Source organism: Rhopilema esculentum, chromosome 6 (assembly GCF_057945365.1).
Source record: "Rhopilema esculentum isolate cy_ngs chromosome 6, ASM5794536v1, whole genome shotgun sequence".
In the NCBI taxonomy this organism is placed as follows: domain Eukaryota; kingdom Metazoa; phylum Cnidaria; class Scyphozoa; order Rhizostomeae; family Rhizostomatidae; genus Rhopilema; species Rhopilema esculentum.
In genome coordinates, this window is record NC_142820.1 from 10,412,177 (window position 1) to 10,432,710 (window position 20,534).

The following is a 20,534-nucleotide window of genomic DNA, read 5'->3' on the forward strand; positions in this document are numbered from 1 at the left end:
TAACGTTATCAGAAGAAGACATGAATGTCATTTTTACAAGGCAAAAATAAAATTACTTGAGTGTGTTTATAATATGTTGGCAAAATTATATGACTTAACACACAATCGAAACTTTCGACAGGCTATAATGGTAGCAATGGTAAGGGTAGGGGTCAAACCATAATTGGCTGAGAGCTTATGGCAAATCACGTGGCTTTTTTCGGCCGCTGAGCCAATCATAGCCCCAGAAAACAAAGACAAACTTAGACCAAAGCAAAAATTATGGGTACTTCCACCCCTTTCATTTAGAAAGCAAGCACAGAATTAGACAGCAGAGTGGGACCCAAGTATGGAAAAATTCAGAAAAATACTTGAATGACAAGTTCGATACCTCACGGCATTAACGCTTACCAAGGTAGTTCTCTCAGGGTACGGAGGGGCTAGCTTGCCACCGGGCCAAAAAGAATCCTTGAAATTGTTTATGTAATAAATCAGCATTGACTCCGATACAAGCCATTCAACAAATTCTCTTACATGCCTATACAAAGAGAAATACATAATAAAATATCAACAATATAGAACATACAAAAACGCTTAGTTTCACGTCAACACATGTATCGACTTAGGAGCAATGCTCCAAAGAATTTCAGCAAAGTTTTCTACTACCTTGCAAGGTCTAGCCCTAACAAACAGCCGTGTCGGCATATGATCTAAAGAACAAGCAAAGGACAGTAAAAAAGGTCTTGTTGCAGAGAAATATTCTTTAACGGATTGAAAACCACATTTTACAAAAAAACACCCTCTGCAATGTGGAGTTCCAGATAAAGTCTAATTAGAAAATTCATAGAACAAAACCTGTAATTAAAGTGTATGTCAGAATGTCAATGACTGTGAATAGGAATAAAAAAACATTTTTTTAGCTTCTTACTTAACTGCTGAATCCAAAAAGAAGCTTTAGAAACAAATCACAAGAAAAATCTGTCGGCTTTAAAATTTTCCTGTTTTTTAAAAAGTATTCATCCGCACTTCACTAACCTGTTTATCGTTCCACCAAAAGTTACTTGAACAAAAGCTATCAGCGTTCGCCGCAGGTACTTGAAAACTACGAAAAAATATAATAAAATCAAGAGAAGTACAAATTATTATCAAATTTAAAATATTTTCTATCATTTGGAATAATTTTTTTTAGTTTTTACTGTTGCTAGAACAGAATTTCTGCCTTTAAAATTTGATTGCTTGAAAAAGCTATCTGATCTTTGATATTTTGAAAAAAATTAATAAAATTCAACAGGGCTGCAACACGAGAGCTTAAAGATCGTGCCACGCAAAAGGTGTAGCATGTTTTCAAAACGAGAAGATTAAAGAACATAATTGATCGGGTAAGGTAAAATATTTTTTGATGCTATACTACTGCTGATTCTATGGACATTTTAAAACCATACCTCCTTTGAGCTCAAAAACTTCACTGATTAATGCATAAAGGGGTTCTGCGATAGAGTCTTTTCGGTCTGTCACCCTGCAAGGTAAAATGTTACATATCCCATAAAACCTGCATTAATACTCTCCCTCGTATGACCATAGAACTTGCATTGAAATATGTTCACGGCAGTGAGAAATTCTTGTGATAAAATGTTGAGATTTCTGATATTGATTAGCTTGAAAATCACCTGAATGTCACAAGTTTCTTGAGAGTCACAAGAACGTTTCGAAATGCTGAGATTCCAGTGCGATCATGCCTTAATTCGATCACCATATCTAACGAGGCCTGATATGTGCCCTGATATGTGACCCTCATTCGAGTGTCATACCTTATAATTGCAAGGGCAACCAAAGCCAAAAGAAAAATTGAATCGATACTTGCTCAAACTGATAGGGTGAAAGTTACAGAGAAAATGAACGCACCCTTCTTCAATTCCAGCGTCCTGTAAAAAACAAAGAAATTTTATGGACAGGTCAAAAGAAAAAGGAAAAATACGTCAAAAATGAAGGCAAAAATTAGTCCTCTAAACCTTGTCGGCAATCTTAAAAAATTCCTTTCCAGTTAAAATGAGTATAAATAAACATCATTTCGACAAGAAACTGTTTAATATTGAAAATGTAAAGGGAAATATAATGACAGAAATAAATTTTTGTTTGCCGAATCATTGCTGAAACATTGGAAATAGTTGCAACTGGAAATGAAAAACTTGTAAAACTTACCACCTCTTCGGCTTCCTCCACGGAATCAGATAGAATTTCAGGAAATGGCATCTTTCTAATTGAGCTACCGATTCAAGGATACAACATATAAATGACTTTTCGTTAACTTAATATTTAATGGTAAAAATCAAACTAACAAGATTACTGGGAAAATCATTAAAGAGAATTGTTCAACTTTAAAAAAGAAACTTACTCTTTCAAGGAAGAGACAAACGAAAACTGCTTCTTCTCTTGTCTGAAAACCAACAGAAAATTATATGTCATTAAAGATAGAGTGAAGTATTGAGAGGTGTCGCATAGAAATCACGCAAAACAGAAAATAATGCATATGCTACCATTTTCAGTTCTGTAGCATTTATTTATGCTATATATTCATAGAAAATGGAAAATGTGAGCAAGATCCGCATGACAAGGCTGGTGCAACAATTCCAAAATGTGGCTGGCAAAAAACAATCAAGAAATTCCTGAAGGATAGAATTTGTGCATACAGGTCTAGGGCAAATATCGGAACAAAACGATCTTGGAAAAAGTATGAATTATTTTGCAAATGGGTGTTATACCCAAACGTGAACCCAGTCCGGGCTTACAACCTCCATGGTTCCAGATATGGGTTATTTTTTCAGAAAACTTCATCGTTTTCAAAAACATTGCCATGCAATTTATAACAACTGCAAAGCAGCATATGACGTGATTTAGCTGACAAAAAACCACAAAGGCACGTTGAACTAACATGCAAACGAAACTCTAGGTGGAATACATGACTTGCATATGAGGCAGAAATAGTTGCCCAGCATCTCAACATGACCAAATAACAGAAAATGGCAAAGCATGGTCAATGGTACAGATGGCCTGGAAGCTTGAGAGTGTCACACGAGAGTAAAATGGTAGTATCAGGAAGACACCAGGAAATATTCAAATTTCATAGGTACCCGGCTCCAGTTCGGTTACCCTGCTGGCCTCTTAGCTGTTCTGAGCTGGGACTCAGAAACAAATATAATTCTTCACTCTGGTACAACCTTTCATCTTGCAATAAAATCTGAAAATTAATGAAGAAAATGAAAAAGGCTTTACACATGTTTAGCACAAAATGATAATGTTAGCTTGAAAAATGGGAAGCTTTTATGTTCACTGCGAAGCTAGAATGAGGAGAGTCGCCAGCTCTCTGTAATTCCAGGCGTAGGAATCACGAGGTGTGGTCAGATCAAAAGGAAGGACTAGGACACTGCTCGATAAGCATAAGCTTCTCAGTGTCCTAAAAACTATCTTCGGATGCTAGGTAGAAACAAATAGAAAAACACTGGGTTTAGCAATGCTGTCTGGCAAATTTTGTGACTTGAAGTACTACTTGTAGCTTTATCTGTATTAATAGCAAACGTGAAAATGGCATGTAACGAGTAAAAGTATGTATTTAGAAATTATTAGCAAATGAACATACTGATAAGTATTCTTGCAAAGAACTTTTCAAGCTCTCCAGCGCAGCGGCATCATACTTCTTGTTGAAAAACCACTTTTTACTAGACACAGGGATCTCAGTGCTCATCCACGTACAACACTGCAGAGGTAAATTTTAAATCCATGAATATCATTTGCTGTTAATGTTATATGCTGAGACACTAAGGTTGTTACAAGTATTATTTCTGCAATACTCTGCAAGTGACTTTCAATCTACATCTGGTTATGAGCACAAAATTATCATCCAACGCTTCAAAATCTTATGAATTTTGGCAAAAATAAGCATTTAAAAGAGCAGTTCAGTTAATTCTGATACTATCTATGTTTTGCAGAGTCCAGCATAAAAAAGCATAAACGTCACTCGGCACGACATTCTCTTTAACCCTATAGTGCAGCTTTGTCTAGTCAGAGTCCTTCAAATAAGACAGGATACAATGTATCTTGCTAGCCAATACTTACGTCTTTAAGCTTAGAGTGAAGGGCCTGGAAGTCTTTAAGTCTTCGTGCAACAACCCATCCAGTGGCTTGAGTGACGTAATCTTGTTGTTTATTAGCTGCTTCATCACAGGATATACAGATAACAAGCAAAGGTGTTTTGTCATCGTTGGGATCAAGCTGCAAAAGATAGTACTCTAAGCTCAGCCAGGCATCTAAGTTGCGTTAATTGCTAAGTGTCAAAGATATGAAAAGACACTCCTACATAGACGATGCAAAGATATATGATTTGGCCCTACCCTCCAACTAGTTCACTTTTTGCAAATTTGTTGTACTGCAAGTGTTCTGTTTTGTTGAACTTATAGTGAATACCCTGAGCTAAAATTGACAGTCCAATTTCATCCAGGTATGCACTCATACGCCGTGGGTATAATGAAGCTATCTTAAGAGGAGCTATTTTATATGATCAAATTTGACACCAGGGTAACGCAAAAAAGGCGAATCGTTCAACTCCACTATGATAATACTTTTACGAAATGATACAGCAGGGGAATATTAACCTGTGCACTGACGATAGTAGCTTTCCAATACCCCAACATTTCGCACCACAAATCTAAAAACAAAAAGATAATCGCAGACTTTATCAAAATGAGTCGCATCGAAGACAAAGAAATATAAACATGTACTTGCTTGCCCATCTGTACTTAATACAAATTGAATCATGATAAAATAATAAATTATGCAATCACCACTAAATATGCTAGTCATATTTAATCATTACTAAATTAGCATGAATAAATTACAATGCCTAAGTATCCTTAGCGAAATAAAGCCATATATGCTTACGTGCATGATTAGAAAGCGGCAAGAGATTACATTAAAGAAGCAGAGCAGTATTCGCACATTAATTAGAAATGACATGAAATAATCTGCAGTAAACGCCTGGAAACTAAGTGTAACCTTGTCATAATTTGGGCATTAAAGTCAAAACGTTGAAACGTCAAAAAGCATAATCAAAAAAATCGGAGGTTAAACGAAGCGTGCAATGAAAGAAAACGAAAAGGCAATAACAGAAAACTCGAAAGCTACGGATGATTTATTCCTTTTTATATGAATGAAGCTGTAGATTTTACTGACAAATTTATAGATCCATTTTAGTCCATTTGAGCTAAAGCATTGAATAAGAAAGAAGAAACAAAATTCTAAGTCATCATGTGGTTGGCTCCTCAGTAGCGTAATCTGAGCCTGTCAAGGGCAAAATATCCTTAAAAAGATAGGAAAATAGATAAATCACAACTTATACAGACAAAAAAAGACAGGCAAGAAACAACATAAATAGTACAAAATAGGGTAGGAAGGGTTTAGAATCAACTTCACGAAAAGTTACCAGTTCTCTCTATGTGAAATTCAAGTTGTCTTCTTTCCGTAATCAACCCCTCTACCTCATTCTCCAAAGCTTCAATTTCCTGTTATAGAAACAATTTTCGTATTGAAATGAAGGTGATTAAACAAAATTTCTGTCTTATCAATAAATTCCAAACACTTTTGCATTGATTCAAAAACCATTAGATGTATTAAACCTTAGCATCTACCAAATAGAAACCAAACATCCTCAAACAAGGCAGGCTAGAGGTGGCTGAGTCACAGAGTGCACCATGACTAGGAGCAAAAACCCAGCAGGCATTAAAAATTACGTCACGAAGCAAAACAACATAATTCTTCAATCTGTGAAAAATAATAACCAGAAGTCATGATAAACAGTGATGGTTTCAAGACTTCGAATAAGCCCCCCCCCCCTCGAATCAGCCCCAACTCTAAAGTAATTCTTCTGAAATAAACCCCCCACCCTCGAATAAGCCCCAATAAGTTGAGGTGTTGCCTCGACATCAATACGTTGATTCCAATATATCTGCATTTTTAAGGATACTGACCAGCCTCAAATAAAGGGAAAACCCGGAAATATTTTGGCTGCTGCTAAATAAACCCCGAGGGCTTATTTAAGGGCATAAGTATTAGAAAAACAAAACCAATGACTTTCTTAGTTTGACAAGACAAAAAGTCTAAGGTGATGCAAGCACTGAAATGGCGAACAAGTCAAACCTGTGGATCAGCTGGCAATGCTCTCTTGCTCAATTCTAATGCTTGCCTCTAAAAAACATAACGATGCGAAAAATGATTCTATATAGAAAAATGAATACTGTCCTACAAACAAAAAGGAGAGAAAATCAAATGAGAGTTTATCGTTTATGCCATTGATAGAAAGCAATCAAGTAGATATATAAAATAAATGATAAATAATAATTGTTTCGACTCCCATTTCAATCTGTCATCAAATAACAAAACGTATGCACATATGAAAATTTTAAAAATTAGAAATTAAAAGTAATTGTTCGGATAAAGGCTAAAAAATTCTAGATTCTGAGAGTGCACGACAGCCTCCATCAAAATTCTAAGGCCCAAGATGTGTAGAGAGTTACAATTGTTTGAAAAGACACTTGGTTGCAAAAAGAAGTAAACTATATTTTCCAACAATTTTCTTTGCGTCATACCTTAAAAAATGACTTCGAAAAAGTAATTCTATCGCATTAATCGTGGTATCAGAAAGATGCAAACGTAAGTCGTCTTGCAAAAGGATACCATATTTTTCTAGGATTTTCTTTTCTACTCAATGCAAGTCTGAAATCTGTGTGCGACGAAGAATTACTCAACAACACAAACAGGAGAAGCTATGGCGGCCCTGTGTCACAAAACACTTGAAGGCAACAAAATTAACTTTTGGTCTGCCTCAAAAGTTAAATGTTTGTCGAAAGCAAAAACTACATTATTATTCAAGAAATCGAGCTAAATGATACCTTCGCAGACAAATTCTGATCCAGTATTTGCAACTTTCTAACGCTATAATCGTTCCTCTCTTCAATGCTACTGGGCACAACTGGGAAAAAAAGAATTCGAGGTTAGGTGTCTGCACGGCACATATGCATCGCATTTCTTCCCCTTAGCAAGTTATAATAATGTTCCTTACACCAATATATTTCTGTTTTTTCACCAGAATTACCCACCAAATTTTGCTTTTCTGTACTGAGCTTTCAGAAGAAGTCAAGAAAGCACGAATTGTTCTTCTTCTACGACCTTTAAAGGTTTAAAATGTGCCTTTGTTCATCGATTATATTCTTTTTTTCCATAATACCCTTGGGATTAGGTTAGTTTCCTAGATCTGTGTAACAGTCCCCGTCTGTTTGATTTCTAGCAAAGGTTTGTTAGGGGTTGGATTATAAAGTAAAAATTGAAAAAATAACAAACAGAAAAACAAGATTATTCTCTAACCTGCTTTCCACGAGTCAGGTGCATGCTAAAATAAAAATCATATTATGTCAGTAATTCTATCACACTTATATGTATAATTGCTACTTTAATGACGATTAGAGGGTCCACTGAGGAGTTTTCGCTTGGCATATTGTGACAGAGAGAGCTGTACACGTTTTGATGTCTCGAACAGGATAGGTTTCATTTACGAGGCTTTACATTCAATTGAGTAATACTGCTTATGAAATGTCCAAAATGAAGTAAATGGAACTTCAGATTATCTGTTATGGTTAATTTGAGGCCCTAGCTGATAGATCAATTGGTGAAAATATTAGAATTACTATCAATATTATGGAAACGACGATATTTATAACTGATCAAAGCTCCTTAATTTACCATTGAATGATAAATTAAATTATATGTAAACTTTATATCTCAGTTTTTCTGCTAAGCAAATATCAAGTTGATTTCGAAACAAACGTTTATACTCACCTTTTCCCGTATATTCATCCCATCACTCCAAGCAAGTGTGTGACTTTCTTCTTCTCCCTCTGGTAGATGAGCCCTCAGCTCGTCAATAACAGACTCAGATTGGCAAATATACTCCATGTAATCTTTACTTAACACAAAATCGCGATAAACCTTCTCCTCCATGGTTCGGTAGATAATTTTCTGGGTTTCAAAGAAGTATTCAGGACCACCGTTACCTGTCAATGATTGTCGCAAAATAAAAAATAAAAAAAATAGGAACACAATAATTATTTCGTAATACAAATGTCCACTAAAAAATCTGAATACCAAATACCAAGTAACTGGTTTAGTATAAACAAGACCTGCACATGAAAAAACCGCAAGATGATTAATTGACTGGAACTCGTGAAAAATATGGAAGAAATCCATATAACAGTGCAAACAAATCAGAACTTCTCATTGTTGTCCCTTCGAGGAGTTTGGAGCCAGCTTCAGATTTGGCAACTCCAGAGATAAATATTTATGCATTTCAAAGTCTAGTGATGTTGATTAAACGAGAAAAATTCTTGATAAGTTGAATGAGGATAGACTGTGAAAAGTGACTTAGGGTTTACAAATCACACACTAAGTGATATTTCCAGCCAAATCTTTCACAATCTTGCAAACTTTATGTGACACATATTGTAAACACCAAAAAACATGTAGTTGCAGATATAAAGGTAGCATGCAATCAAAGATCGGGCTCCGTGGTGGAGACTAGACAAATATTTGCTTGAATAATCAGGTTTTCCCAGGGCTATATCACAAGAGATAACATTTATATTGTTCAATGTTGTCCAGTACCTTAATTTGCAGGAAGTCATCCACAGTAGATCTAAAGAATTGCCAAGAATACAATTAAAGAAACTCCATACCATACAGATAAGCTTCCATTCCTCTGACAAGTCTTGTGTCAAGTTTGACGATTTTCTCAGCTGATGGAGTAATGTAGGTTTGGAAAATATCTCTTGCAGACTCAATGGCATCAGCAGATGTGACAAGCCTGAGGCGCTCAATTGCCATCCATAACCTAAATAAAAATGTCAATGTTTTAAAATCAAGCATCTAAGATTTATTTCCCTTTAAAACCATCTTCGCATGGAAAGTGCTTCCAGTCCACTGAAACTAAAATTAAAAACTAACTGTAACTGAAAATTTAATTACTTCTTGAATTAACAACCTTGGAATTCAGTGAAAGACAGGAGCTAATACTGAAAAAGTTATCTATGATTCCAATTCAGAATTTTCATTTATGTGTTTTATCTTACAAACTAAGCTATATTACCACTCAACTATTTTATGACTTTCAAAGTACAATGTTCCATAAAAAAAAGGAGAATAATTTTGGTGTTCCTTTCATAATACATTTTCAAAACATCCAAATAATGTGTGTCTTTTTTCTGTAACTCAGAGAATATATTTTTAAAGGGAGCTTTCAAAACTAAAATTCTTCTTCTTCTTCTTCTTCTTCTTCTTCTTCTTCGTCTTAGAGTACCATAGCATTTCATGAATTGCATTTCAGACTTTATTCTAAGGTTAGTTGAATAAACTGTGTGGACTTGAGTCAACACTAGAATCACTAAACTTAAAAATACCTAGTAAGCCAAACAAAGTCTCAATGAATTTTCCTTCACATTGTTTTTAGAAAATATGTAATGTAAACCAAAAGATATTATGAATCATTTTTCTTCTTTTTGCACTATTTCATACCTTATTGAAGAATAATAAAAACAGAGGGCTTCTAGAAACATTAAAAATATTTTGCAACTTATCATGTTCCCTTCTTTTTTACTTTGCTTAGTTCATTGTGCAGCTTGCAGACAACTTCAAAACAAGGCACCTTACTTTTTGCAAACAAATACAATTGCTGAAAATGTGTCTCTTACCCTAGAAGGTTACTGATATTATTTCTTTGAAGATACATCATCAGGTAGCTCCTTGCTAGACTGTTATCCATTATCTGGCGGAAAGATAATATCTTGGTGGAATTTGATCTTTTAACTTTCACTGACTTTCCTTGTTGTACACTAGCTCCCTCCAATGGTTTACCATGACCTAGGCCATAAACTCTGTAATCAGGACCTCCTAAAGACCTAATCCTTTTCTCACAAAGTGACTTTGCAACTCTGCATTGGTTAATGTACCGTTTCAAATTTCTTTCTCTAAGCATCTCTTTTTTGCTTCTCTTTGCTGTCTTTTCATTACCATCCTTGTGATCAATTCCTTTCATGTTATGAATAACAGTTGCCTGCATAATTTCTGCAATTGTGTGATACCTAAAATGTAATCAAATGGGCTGTTTGTGTACAAAGCTTCTACAATTTTCATTACTTTGGTTAAAGTATGTACAAAACATGCTAGGGTAAAAATTAACCATTCTGCTACAGAGAGCCCAATGATATATAGACAGAGCTAGGTATCTGCCAAGGTATGAAGAATTAGAGATTTCTTAATTTATGATAGGCATATATATGATTACGGTTTGGTGTTAATATGGTCTGATTAGATTGGAAGTCTGAATTTCATTCTTGATTAGATCACTAGCTGGACTGCAAAATTTGGGTATGCACAGGGAACATGTTTTTTCCTCTTTTATATATCTTTCTGGGGTCCCATCTGCCAAAGCTTTTTCCTTTAAACCTGCTATTTTTCTACATGATGTGTTTCTGCATGAGCCTAAGCATCAGAAAATAATTTCCAGCAGGCAAAGATATTTGCACTCTGGCACTTCTTGTCTAATTTTCCAAAATTTATTATTTCTTCAAATCTGCTAGGCAAAAAAGATGAAAAATCTTTCAACCTTATTTGTTTTAGTGTCTCTATGTTGGTGGTTGTGTTTATAAGTTTGACAAAATCTTCATATGTTTCAGCATATGCATACTGCTGCTTGTGTGTTTCTGTGATCTTTTCTCTATCCTCAAGGTAGATCACCAATGTCTGATTAAGATAATCAGGATCACAAACAGATTCTGCAGTTGGAAGAAAAATGTAATTCACAAGAATCTCTCTCAATATGTATCGTACTGGGGTGCAATGTGAATCACTTGGTGGCAGAACACAATAAAGGAGAGATTCTGCAGCAGATCGAAGAAATTCAAGCTCTGATTCCTTGTCTTTAAGTGCTGGATGCAAAAGAAAAGGCTTCGTTTGTCCCGGTAAAATTCTTGCATCAGATAATCTTAAATCTTGAAAATGGGTTGAAAGTCTAATAACCATATCGTTGGCCAAAAAATTGACAAGGTCAACATTCCTTAGTCTTTCTACCACATTTTCGATTATTTTCCAAAACTCTTTGTTCAGAATTTCAACGAAAGCTGTCTCGTCTTTGCCGATATCCCTGAACCAAGAGAGACAAAAATCTCTAACTACTAAATCTATGACATCTTGCAATGTCTTGTCCATTTGTCGTGATATTACAGTCTTGTGAGTATAATAATGCCTACTATAAGTCTTTGTCAACATTTCCAAAGTCCTTGTTACTTGAATTTGTTCCCGAGTTGGTTTTGGCGTTGGGGGAATTCTGTGTTTTCCTGTTATTAGAACAATGGAAATGCCAGAAATGACACTCATGATAAGTGTCAGCGACACAAAGAGCCATGATAAAATTACTCGAAGAATTCCTGTAACGATTAACACGAAAATTAACAATGCAAGAAATGGCAGAAAAACCCTCGGATTCTTGAAAAATTGTTTCTGAGTAAACCAATTTCGCATTTTAAGTACATGTTCTTTCAAAACGTCCTTTCTTGATAACTCCATCTTTACAATATTGTTGTTGGGCCTCTCTTTTCCCTTTTCCCCCTTTGGTTGAAATTATGAATACGAGACTGAGTCTTTCCCTACCCACAGTACAGTGAACAGGCCGGAATGTAAACACCATGGCTGCTGCTCATTTTAAAATTACTTTGTTAGAGTATGCCTGCAAATGCGTTGTCTCTATCTTTTTGGAGTCAAACGGTTGTGCAGAGTTTGACAGTGAAATGACGGGTTACCTAAAGGTGATTGCAGGTAAGGTAGTAATTATTAAAGCGATGACCCCACAGAAAATCTTTTCTAGATTTTCTGAATTTGGATCCAATAACCTGAAACAAAGTAATGAAATGCCTCTAAATATCCACAATGAGTTAAATGTATTACGAATTAGCTGAGATATGGCCACATGACATGGGCTCTTGGCACAGGTTGGAAAGTGAGGGGGCCAAAAGGAAAACTTCAACAACCATTCTCTGTACCGGGCAATATTTTATCTTCACATTTGCCAGAAATGGATCATAGAATTGGAATCTTCATGTTAAAATTAGTCTGTCTCGAAAATTTCATGTTGTTTGGCCCCTCAGACAGTGAATTAACCCATTTTCAAAATTTGGCTTTCCTATATATTTCAATGGAATTTCTTGCTTTATTTAATTTTTTTTACTACAGCAGCGAATTCCGGTCAAATCTATAGAAATATCTAAATATTCAAATTGATGTAACTCGCAACCGAACTGTCCAAATGACATGAACGAATTTGAAACTGAAACAGTAAACTTTCAGTCTAAACTAATTTCAAGATGAAGATTTGAAATCTGAAGTCCATTTTTGAGAAAGGTCTGTAGATAGCAAGATGCAAAATCGATGATATCAATCCAGAACGGAGAATAACAAAAGATTTTGAAAAAAGGTCTTTTGTTTTGGAGAAAAGTGGGAAGGCCATGGCCCCCCTGGCCCTTCTTCTTTGGAGGCCCTGCATGTGCACAAGCAAATCTGTTCATAACTTTGTAAACAGAAGAGCCGAATTAGCAGTTATCCATTAGCAAGCTTGAAATCTTTCACTTGCCATATCCCGCCCAAATTTGGAGATGCTTGTTATTTCATGGTGCTTTTTAGGTTATATGGTCAGAATGAAAAAAATTCTAAAAATATATTTTATTATGCATATGTCATATATCTCTAGATTAACTTAATGTTACACTACCATTTACTGTCCCATAAAATTTAGACCCAGTTAATCTTACTGTTCAATTTAGCTCCTTTACAGTAACACCTGTGTCTTCTGTCACATATTTCAAGCAACATTTGGTGTTACTATCACAAGAGTTTATTGTCCTTGTGACTTGAAATTTTAACCATATCTGTCAATGGACATAAAAGTCAACTCTCAACTTATCTGTTCGCCAGGTATAGGGATGCCTGGAATATCTTAGGTGCAGGTTAAGAGAAAATTTGACCAGAGCAAGGGGATGCTGGCAGAAAGCTCTTCTGTTCTTTTAGAAGCTTCATTGCCAAAAAACGTCCTGTGATGTAAGGTTTTATCATACATATGGGGAAAGGTTGAATAAATTTTTTCCTTGATAGTTTCAAGTATTTCATTTTTCAATCTTTGTAGCAGTGGCACCTACATGTAACTGCTCAAATTTGAGCACAAAGCAGCAGATGTATGTGAAATTGGCTGAAATTTGTTCAAGAATACAAAAGCAAACATTATTTATTGAAAAGGGACATTGTTTTATTGATTTGGTAAAAAGTTGCTGTGATGCTCTCTATTCATTACAAGATGTAGAGGAAAAAAATTATTTGGCTGGCTATTCTGAAGTGAGTATAATCAAACACAGCAAATTTTTACCAAATTGTAAAATGGTTATCAGTCCTGGTGGGCTTGCTGGTAATTACACGCCTAGAAAAGTTTAGCCATGCGATGGTGTGGGATCCATAAAAAATAGACCTGGACTGGGTTCCCGGCCAACGTTTTTAATCATGACTGCTTCCTTGTTTGTCATTGAAGATCAAAGGGGATTTAAAGTGATTTCTTTGCTAATGCTCAAACAGGTCAACAGGACCCATCTCTGTTATTTATTTTTTATAATGATATATTAAATTATGGCTACTCATCTTTTGTTTTTATACCAATTATTGAAGTTTCAGTAGGAAATGCTATAGAAGAAGCTTTAATGATTGATAGAGATTAACAGTTTATCTTTAAAAAACTGAATTTTTTTTACATTTGCTGATTATTGTGAGCATAATCATTTTAAGTTTCATTGTTCCAGATGACAAAGACCCTTGATCAGCTCACCATGACACCCTGCCCACCAAATACAAATGTTGAAGAGTACATCTGTGACGTGAAGTTACAGATACAAACAATTGTTGATAAGATAGGAGAAACATTTTTAGATAAGGTTTGCAAGTTTGTGTCTTTGAATAGGTCTTCTTGACACCTGAGGACTTCTTGAATTTAGTAACAGATGTGCATCAAATCTACAGCAAGGGGGCATATCCTGTAAGAATTATGGCAAAGGGTGGTTGCTGCACTTTTCAGCAAGATTCATTTTTAAAAATTGATAACTGAACTCTGTAGCATTCCCACTGTCAACTTGATAGACTCGCAGCAGTACTATTGGTGCCAGTCTAGTACCATTCAAGCTTTAAATATTTTTGTATGGAATGAAGTTGCTTTTTTCGAAGACACCAACATTCTTTATTAATTGCAAAAAACAATTAGAAGGATAAGCAGCAGAATACACCACATCCAATATCTGACAGTCTGAAGTGACATTGAATAAGTCCTCTATGTGTACATACTATGGTACTAGCCCTTGATCATCTGGTACTGCGGTTCCCTCATGATACTCAATATAAACTAAAACTGTTTGTCTTTTGATAATCAAAAACAGAATTTTGTTTAACATTACTAGGTGCGTCTCTTTGATGCATAGCTGTTTAGCAAGAACTGTTTGATTCCTTTACAAATTTTATGTGCCAGCTGCCACTGTTTCAGGCAAGGTGTATTCTTCAGTTGAGTCTACTTTTAAATAAGGTCCCATGTCCATTTATGGTATTTGAATATATAATCAAGCAAATGATATTAGGTTTTTATTAAACAATTTGTGATGTAAATAAAGTTATGATATATGCTATTTAACAACTTTATATATTAATATAATTTCTGCCATAATTATGCATCTATCATTCTGTTTTTGTAGATGTATGTTCTCCTGAAAGATGTATGGTAAGAGCAAATATATTTTCAATTATCCCCATTTTAATATTTGTTTAACAAGTCACAAATTGGCTAACATATGTTCACTTGAGCATACAGGCTCATTGCTCATCAAATAACAAATCCATTAGCAAAACTTGGATTTTCAATCCCTGTATTTCAGCAAATCTATCTCAGTTGTTCTTTCATGTTATATGATCAAAAGCAAAGATTTCTAATAATATATTCTTTATAATGTCACACCTCAGAGCTCTAGTGTGAATATGTTCTCTCGCCACACACCTTTTTCTCCAACTGGTATTTGTATTTGTTGCTACCTAGCAACCGAAGGTAGTTTTTAGGACACTGAGAAGCTTATGCTTATCGAGCAGTTACCTGGTCCTTCCTCTCGATGTGACCACACCTTGTGATTCCTACGCCTGGAATTACAGAGACCTGGCGACTCTCCCCACTCTGGGTGAAAGTTTGGTCATGCCAGGGACTCGAACCACGGACCCTTGGGTCTGTAGTCAGCGCCTGTAACGCACCTGGGAAAAACTGGACATGGGAAATGTTTTGAGGATATTTTTCTAGTTAGCAAAATCATGTCTATTGTATACATTTTATGTTTTTAAAAAATTGCTGTATTCTTTGCTACCTAGTTGTTACCAAGAGGAAGCCCCTAGTTTTTAAGTTTGCTCCCCCTTTCATTTCTCATAATTTAACTTGTTGTTGCTAGAAAATACAGGTGATCAGAAGCCCTAACTAGGAACCTTTATATATTGAGTCAGTGTCAGAATGCCTTAATACGCCTTGAATGAAAAGGACCGTCCAAAATAAAGGAATTTTTGCCAGTCCAGATTTGTTTTTGTGATTATTTTGGCCATTTCGTATTCTGCATTCGAATCATGTTTTTATGTAAATTGTATTAAAAAAGCTGACTTCACTTTATTCCATGCTCGTTTCAAAACGAATACATAATATTATAGAACTAACCATCGATATATTCTTCCTTTCCAGCAATGAAAACATCTACAAAGCATCTGGTTTCCAAGGGAAATACCAAGAAGGGCCTTGCCTGAATGGTTTTGAAAGGTGATATTTTGAAAGCCAAATCAAACCTTGTCTCTAGAAGTATCTAGATGTGAAATATGAAAAAAATGGATCAATTGAGAGAAAAACCTATTGATTAATAATACTATTAATAGTATGAATTTTTTTCGTGAAGTATAATTCAATCCGGTTCCCTTGGAAAGGAAACCAAAATCAACCATTTCATCAATACCCTTTCAATTTCTTCCAAGATGGACGATTAAAGCATTTTGATATAAACAACACATACTTTATTTTGGGCGCAAATCTGTCAAGTAAAAGGCAATCTTCATCTTTTTTATAACACTCAATCAAGCCTTGTTCCTTATTTTTCTCTACTCTACCTTTTCTTCCATGCTGAAATATAAAATCTATAGGTTGTGATGATCAAGCATCCACGGATGGTTCCGGAGTTGACATCTTGATAGCTGCTCCGTCTGAAAGTGTAGAAGCTAGTTCTATCACCTTTAATCTTTGACTTGTTATCTGTTTTATGGAACACGAAATTTCAACATACGTTTTTAGCAATTGTTTAACAGTTATTCTTAAATGCAATAATCGATTATCTTTCTATAATGCACTTTATATGTATGATAGCTCAATTTATACTTTGTTTATAACGCAAACTGATATTGTGTACATATTATTGTAAAAATTTCAGTTTAACATTTTTCATTTATACTGTTATGTTATATTAAGATTTATGTTCTATCATTATGTTTTTATAGGTTTAGGCTATGAAAGTCATTTTATAATTCTAACAATTATGCTCAACGTGACGTATTTTCAAGAGCTGTAGGCGTATAGCTGATAAAGATCATGAGAACGGTTCGTTATTTCGTTAACTGAACTTCCCTATTTGCAATTGGCAAAACCAACGATGTCTACGAGAATAAAATAATGCCTAGCATAAGCCAATATCTACGTATCTTGCTGACTTGTTCTCAAATCTGTCTATTTACTTATGTTTTGTGCATCTTGATCATAGTCTGGTTCCCGTTAGACTATTTTAGCTCTCTGCAGGTAAGAAGCTCGCATCTACTTTTCCACAACAGCGCCAAGTACAATTTTAGTATCTATACCTAATCTATACCTAGGAAATTTCATAATATCGCGCAGATTTAAGAAAGATAACATCGGTTGTGTTTTGTTACTTTAAAATAGAATGGCAGGCAAAACCGCTTCCACTGACTGGACTGGACATCGAAAAACTGCTTTAAGGAAAACGGGTGGATATATTGAAATCAGAGCAGTTTTGACTTTGAAGAAGGAAAGTTCGGGTAATCTTGTAGAACATCTTTTAGTGGTTGTGAAACATGATTACCAGGACATTGTCAGGTCTAGTGCGCATTTTTAACAGTAAACCCTTATGCGCAATTTACGCCTTTGACCTGGCAAGGCAATACATTCGCTGCTTCAAGAGACATTGTAAATGGAAATTTTATAACATTATGAGAGGTCACTCATTTTGATGGCTTGGCAAATATAAAACACAGGTTATGATGTTGCCTCAAAGATATCGGAAGATTTTAAAGATGTGCGGCAGCGGATATATGAGAGTCTAGTTCTTAGGTGGTGTTTCATATTTTATGCCCCAGATTCAACAACTTGGTGATAGCTGATGTCGTAAAAACTATAAGCTCATGTCAGTCATATGATTTCGGTTTTTTCCTCGTTCTGGTTCATTTACTTGCCACCATGCAAGTTAAATTTGCACCTGTGCAAAGAACGTGACTTGGAGATGTGGGAAATTAGAAAGTGTCCAGAAACTCAATGGTCGTTTAAAACTAATAAGCTCGAAAAAGTCTATAAACGACTACCAAGCATTCATCCAGTGCTCATGCGCATCTTAAACGCAAATAAATATTGTTAGATATCTGAAGTCCCTTGATGCAAACAGTTGAAGATTGCTGATGGCCCTTTAATTTGTATGATGCCTAGTTCTCAAACGTTGTATTTAGAAGAAGTCGATGTTCACTATGTATCTGACCTGACATGCTACGAAACTTCTAAACGATTCGATTTTTAAGTAGCAATTAAGTTACAGAACATATTCCAAGATGAAACTTGCCTAGCCATTGCCGTTCAAAAGAAGGGGCAAATAAATTTTGGAACAAACTTGGAAGATATTTCTGATTGCTTAATACCTGACAGTTTAAGGAGCCTAAGGTCCAAAACAGCTCATGTTGCAAGGAATAACAAACTGGTGAGGCAAATATTGAGAATGATGCTTACGTATTACGTATTACGCATTACGTATTGAAATATTGAAGAGCTGAAAAGGTCATCTGAGATTTGTTATCATTCTGTTTTCACAATTAACAATTTTTGCTTCCAATCGCTTTCTAGAGAATGAAAATATCCCTCTAAAAAGCATTGCATTCATACCTTTTAGCAAAAATAAATTTTAGAAAACTTTCTTGAGTACAAAAGAGAATTGAAGTCAATATGAGATTTTTTGATGTCGTTTACATTTTTGTAAAGAAAATAACAGAGTATTTCATGACTGCATCGCTCATTTCTTACTCCTAAATGTCAATCAATATAATTCTTAAGTAGTGGTATGAACTTCAAAAAACTATCCGTCACAATTTGCGTTTGACTAAATCAATTTGCATCGGACTATATGGCTTAAAAATCATTCATTAGTTTTTATTGCCCTTTCACTTCTTATTAAAATATAAAGCCGAAGCTTTATGTTGATGAAGTCGTCATAAAATGTTGTCATCGAAAGCGAAAGTTATTAGCATTATAGACAAACAACCATTTGCTCCAAATACACTCTAACTTCGGAACTAAAAGTTAAAGTCATGGCAAATGATGCCAAATTGCAGTGTTTTGAGAGATATGACGTCATATACTGGGACTGAATAAAAGTTAGTGAATAAAATGCCATTTTCAAGAGTTCGGCAGCTCAACTTTTGTACAAACAAAAAGCATGTCCTTAAATATTTACTGATGCGTGGCAATCATGTTAAAATCATGGCAAATGATGCCAAATTGCAGTGTTTTGGGAGATATGACGTCATTTACTGGGACTGAATAAAAGTTAGTGAATAAAATGCCATTTTCAAGAGTTCAGCAGCTCAACTTTTGTACAAACAAAAAGAATGTCCTTAAATATTTACCGAAGCGAGAGTCCGATATTCCACCAAGCAGAAGCAAGCTTCACCTGGATAACTTGCGAAGCTCATAGAAGCTTTTTTGAATATCTTAAGCCCTGGCCAAACGAAGAAAACATCGGCATAAAACATCATTCAACACAGCCATTAAATCTTTTGTTGCATTAAAACATTGAAGAAAACCAACGCAAGCGCAGTATGTAGGAATTCGAAAAAATAAAACGCAGTAATTGTAGGAAGCTGTGCGGTAGGTGGCGCTTGACCATATGAGATATTTAACAATTGTTTGATTCATTTGGCCAGATTGAGCTATGCTTTACGGATATTTGATTCGTTTGGCCAGGCCTTTAACTCTAATCGCGTAACGATAGCAAAGTCATCAACAGATGATGAATGCAATTTCAGGGACTCGCAAGAAAAAGTAAATTACAATCGATGTAGATTTGAAGCTATGAGAACGAAGAGTTGTGAATTTATTTTCTTGTTGGCCATTCTGTTATTTTTTTATAATCTAGGGATAAATGCTTAGAAACTTTCTGCAAGACTGTGATAAAAGAACTTTGTTAGCACCTGTTAGTTCTTATCGACCCTTTATATTTACTCCAATGAAAGACCTTGTTGCAGAGATGGTGCCACGAAATTGAACCTTGTGGGGGGGGGGGGGGGGTCTAAGAATCAACTTTGAGCTGCCGAACACAGTGACTTAAAAGGGCCCACCACGGCTGGATCAGACGCGAAAGAAAATTGTTGAAATTGCTCCTCCTAGAATGATTAAAGATGCATCTCCCAGACCAACTTTAACAAAATGCTACACCGCTCAGAATACACAGTTCTACATTTCTCAAAAATTATTGATTATTGATTTTTAGGGAAAATTGGGGAGACATTGCACCTTTACACATACAAAATGCAGACATCGCAGTGATACAGAAAGTTATCTACTGGATTGATGCAAATAATAGACAATTATAGAAAAATTGATCAAATAAAATCAAGCAGTATATAAACAATTTGTTCTCTTTTTGATTTCATACTCTGTTTAAAAAATAATAATAAAAAAGTCAAAAAAAATTTATCTTTGAAAAAGTGGGGTGCCTTCAGCCCCCCCCCCAGTGGCGCCGTGCCTGTGTTGTCCGAAATAATTTAGGCCCCGTTCACACGGGAACGCAATCGTTCCGTTTCATTTTTGTTCCAGTTTCTGGAACGAAAAGGTATACTGTTCACACGGTAACGGAACGATTGCGTATCGATTTTTGTTTATGTTCAGACGGGAACGCAATCGTTCCGTTCTGCAATTTGCGCGCCAAAATAAGCGAATGATTTTTAATGCGCACGTCCATAATGGAGATAGATTTCATCATTTCGATTTATCTCTGAGCCATCTCTGAATTTTTTAAACAATTTGAAAAAATGGAGAATACAAATGCGCCCCAAAATAAGCAAGCTCGTGGGAAAATTGAAGCCAACCTTAAAAGGAAGGA

At 35.3% G+C, this 20,534-nt stretch overlaps 2 protein-coding genes across 3 annotated transcripts in view; one reads left to right on the forward strand and one right to left on the reverse strand.

Annotated features, from left to right (window-relative positions):
- Window positions 1–11,675, reverse strand: part of LOC135686187 (sorting nexin-25) — a 13,453-nt gene extending 1,778 nt beyond the window's left edge. Inside the window, exons 1-18 of the mRNA XM_089109085.1 lie at window positions 10,679–11,675; window positions 9,765–10,154; window positions 8,754–8,908; window positions 7,861–8,075; window positions 7,390–7,414; window positions 6,918–6,997; window positions 6,166–6,213; window positions 5,453–5,531; window positions 4,626–4,678; window positions 4,090–4,245; window positions 3,614–3,730; window positions 3,108–3,214; window positions 2,372–2,413; window positions 2,179–2,242; window positions 1,882–1,901; window positions 1,422–1,495; window positions 1,015–1,081; window positions 391–517 (exon numbers count right to left, since the gene is read on the reverse strand). Of these exons, the coding sequence (XP_088965211.1) occupies window positions 391–517; window positions 1,015–1,081; window positions 1,422–1,495; window positions 1,882–1,901; window positions 2,179–2,242; window positions 2,372–2,413; window positions 3,108–3,214; window positions 3,614–3,730; window positions 4,090–4,245; window positions 4,626–4,678; window positions 5,453–5,531; window positions 6,166–6,213; window positions 6,918–6,997; window positions 7,390–7,414; window positions 7,861–8,075; window positions 8,754–8,908; window positions 9,765–10,154; window positions 10,679–11,637 (2,778 nt within the window). The 5' untranslated portion in view covers window positions 11,638–11,675. The remainder of the gene's footprint in view (window positions 1–390; window positions 518–1,014; window positions 1,082–1,421; window positions 1,496–1,881; window positions 1,902–2,178; window positions 2,243–2,371; window positions 2,414–3,107; window positions 3,215–3,613; window positions 3,731–4,089; window positions 4,246–4,625; window positions 4,679–5,452; window positions 5,532–6,165; window positions 6,214–6,917; window positions 6,998–7,389; window positions 7,415–7,860; window positions 8,076–8,753; window positions 8,909–9,764; window positions 10,155–10,678) is intronic.
- Window positions 11,676–11,726: 51 nt separating this feature from the next.
- LOC135686193 (uncharacterized) lies at window positions 11,727–20,169 on the forward strand. 2 transcript variants are annotated; one of them, XM_089109086.1, is made up of 6 exons: window positions 11,727–11,886; window positions 13,247–13,452; window positions 13,908–14,039; window positions 14,844–14,869; window positions 15,860–15,934; window positions 19,923–20,169. In XM_089109086.1, the coding sequence occupies exons 1-6, from the start codon at window positions 11,757–11,759 to the stop codon at window positions 20,023–20,025; spliced, it is 672 nt and encodes a 223-aa protein (XP_088965212.1). In that variant the 5' UTR covers window positions 11,727–11,756; the 3' UTR covers window positions 20,026–20,169. The 2 variants fall into 2 exon arrangements, with proteins under 2 accessions (XP_088965212.1, XP_088965213.1); XM_089109087.1 differs by lacking the exon at window positions 19,923–20,169 and adding an exon at window positions 16,309–19,693.
- The last annotated feature ends 365 nt before the right edge of the window (window positions 20,170–20,534 follow it).

Excerpts from the sequence above, each read along its gene's own strand:
- LOC135686193 (XM_089109086.1), top strand. The coding sequence starts at position 11,757 with ATGGCTGCTGCTCATTTTAAAATTACTTTGTTAGAGTATGCCTGCAAA. Across the intron at positions 13,453-13,907 it reads ATTTGGCTGGCTATTCTGAA|ATGACAAAGACCCTTGATCA; the intron begins GTGAGTATAATC and ends TCATTGTTCCAG. Across the intron at positions 15,935-19,922 it reads TGCCTGAATGGTTTTGAAAG|GGAAAATTGGGGAGACATTG; the intron begins GTGATATTTTGA and ends ATTGATTTTTAG.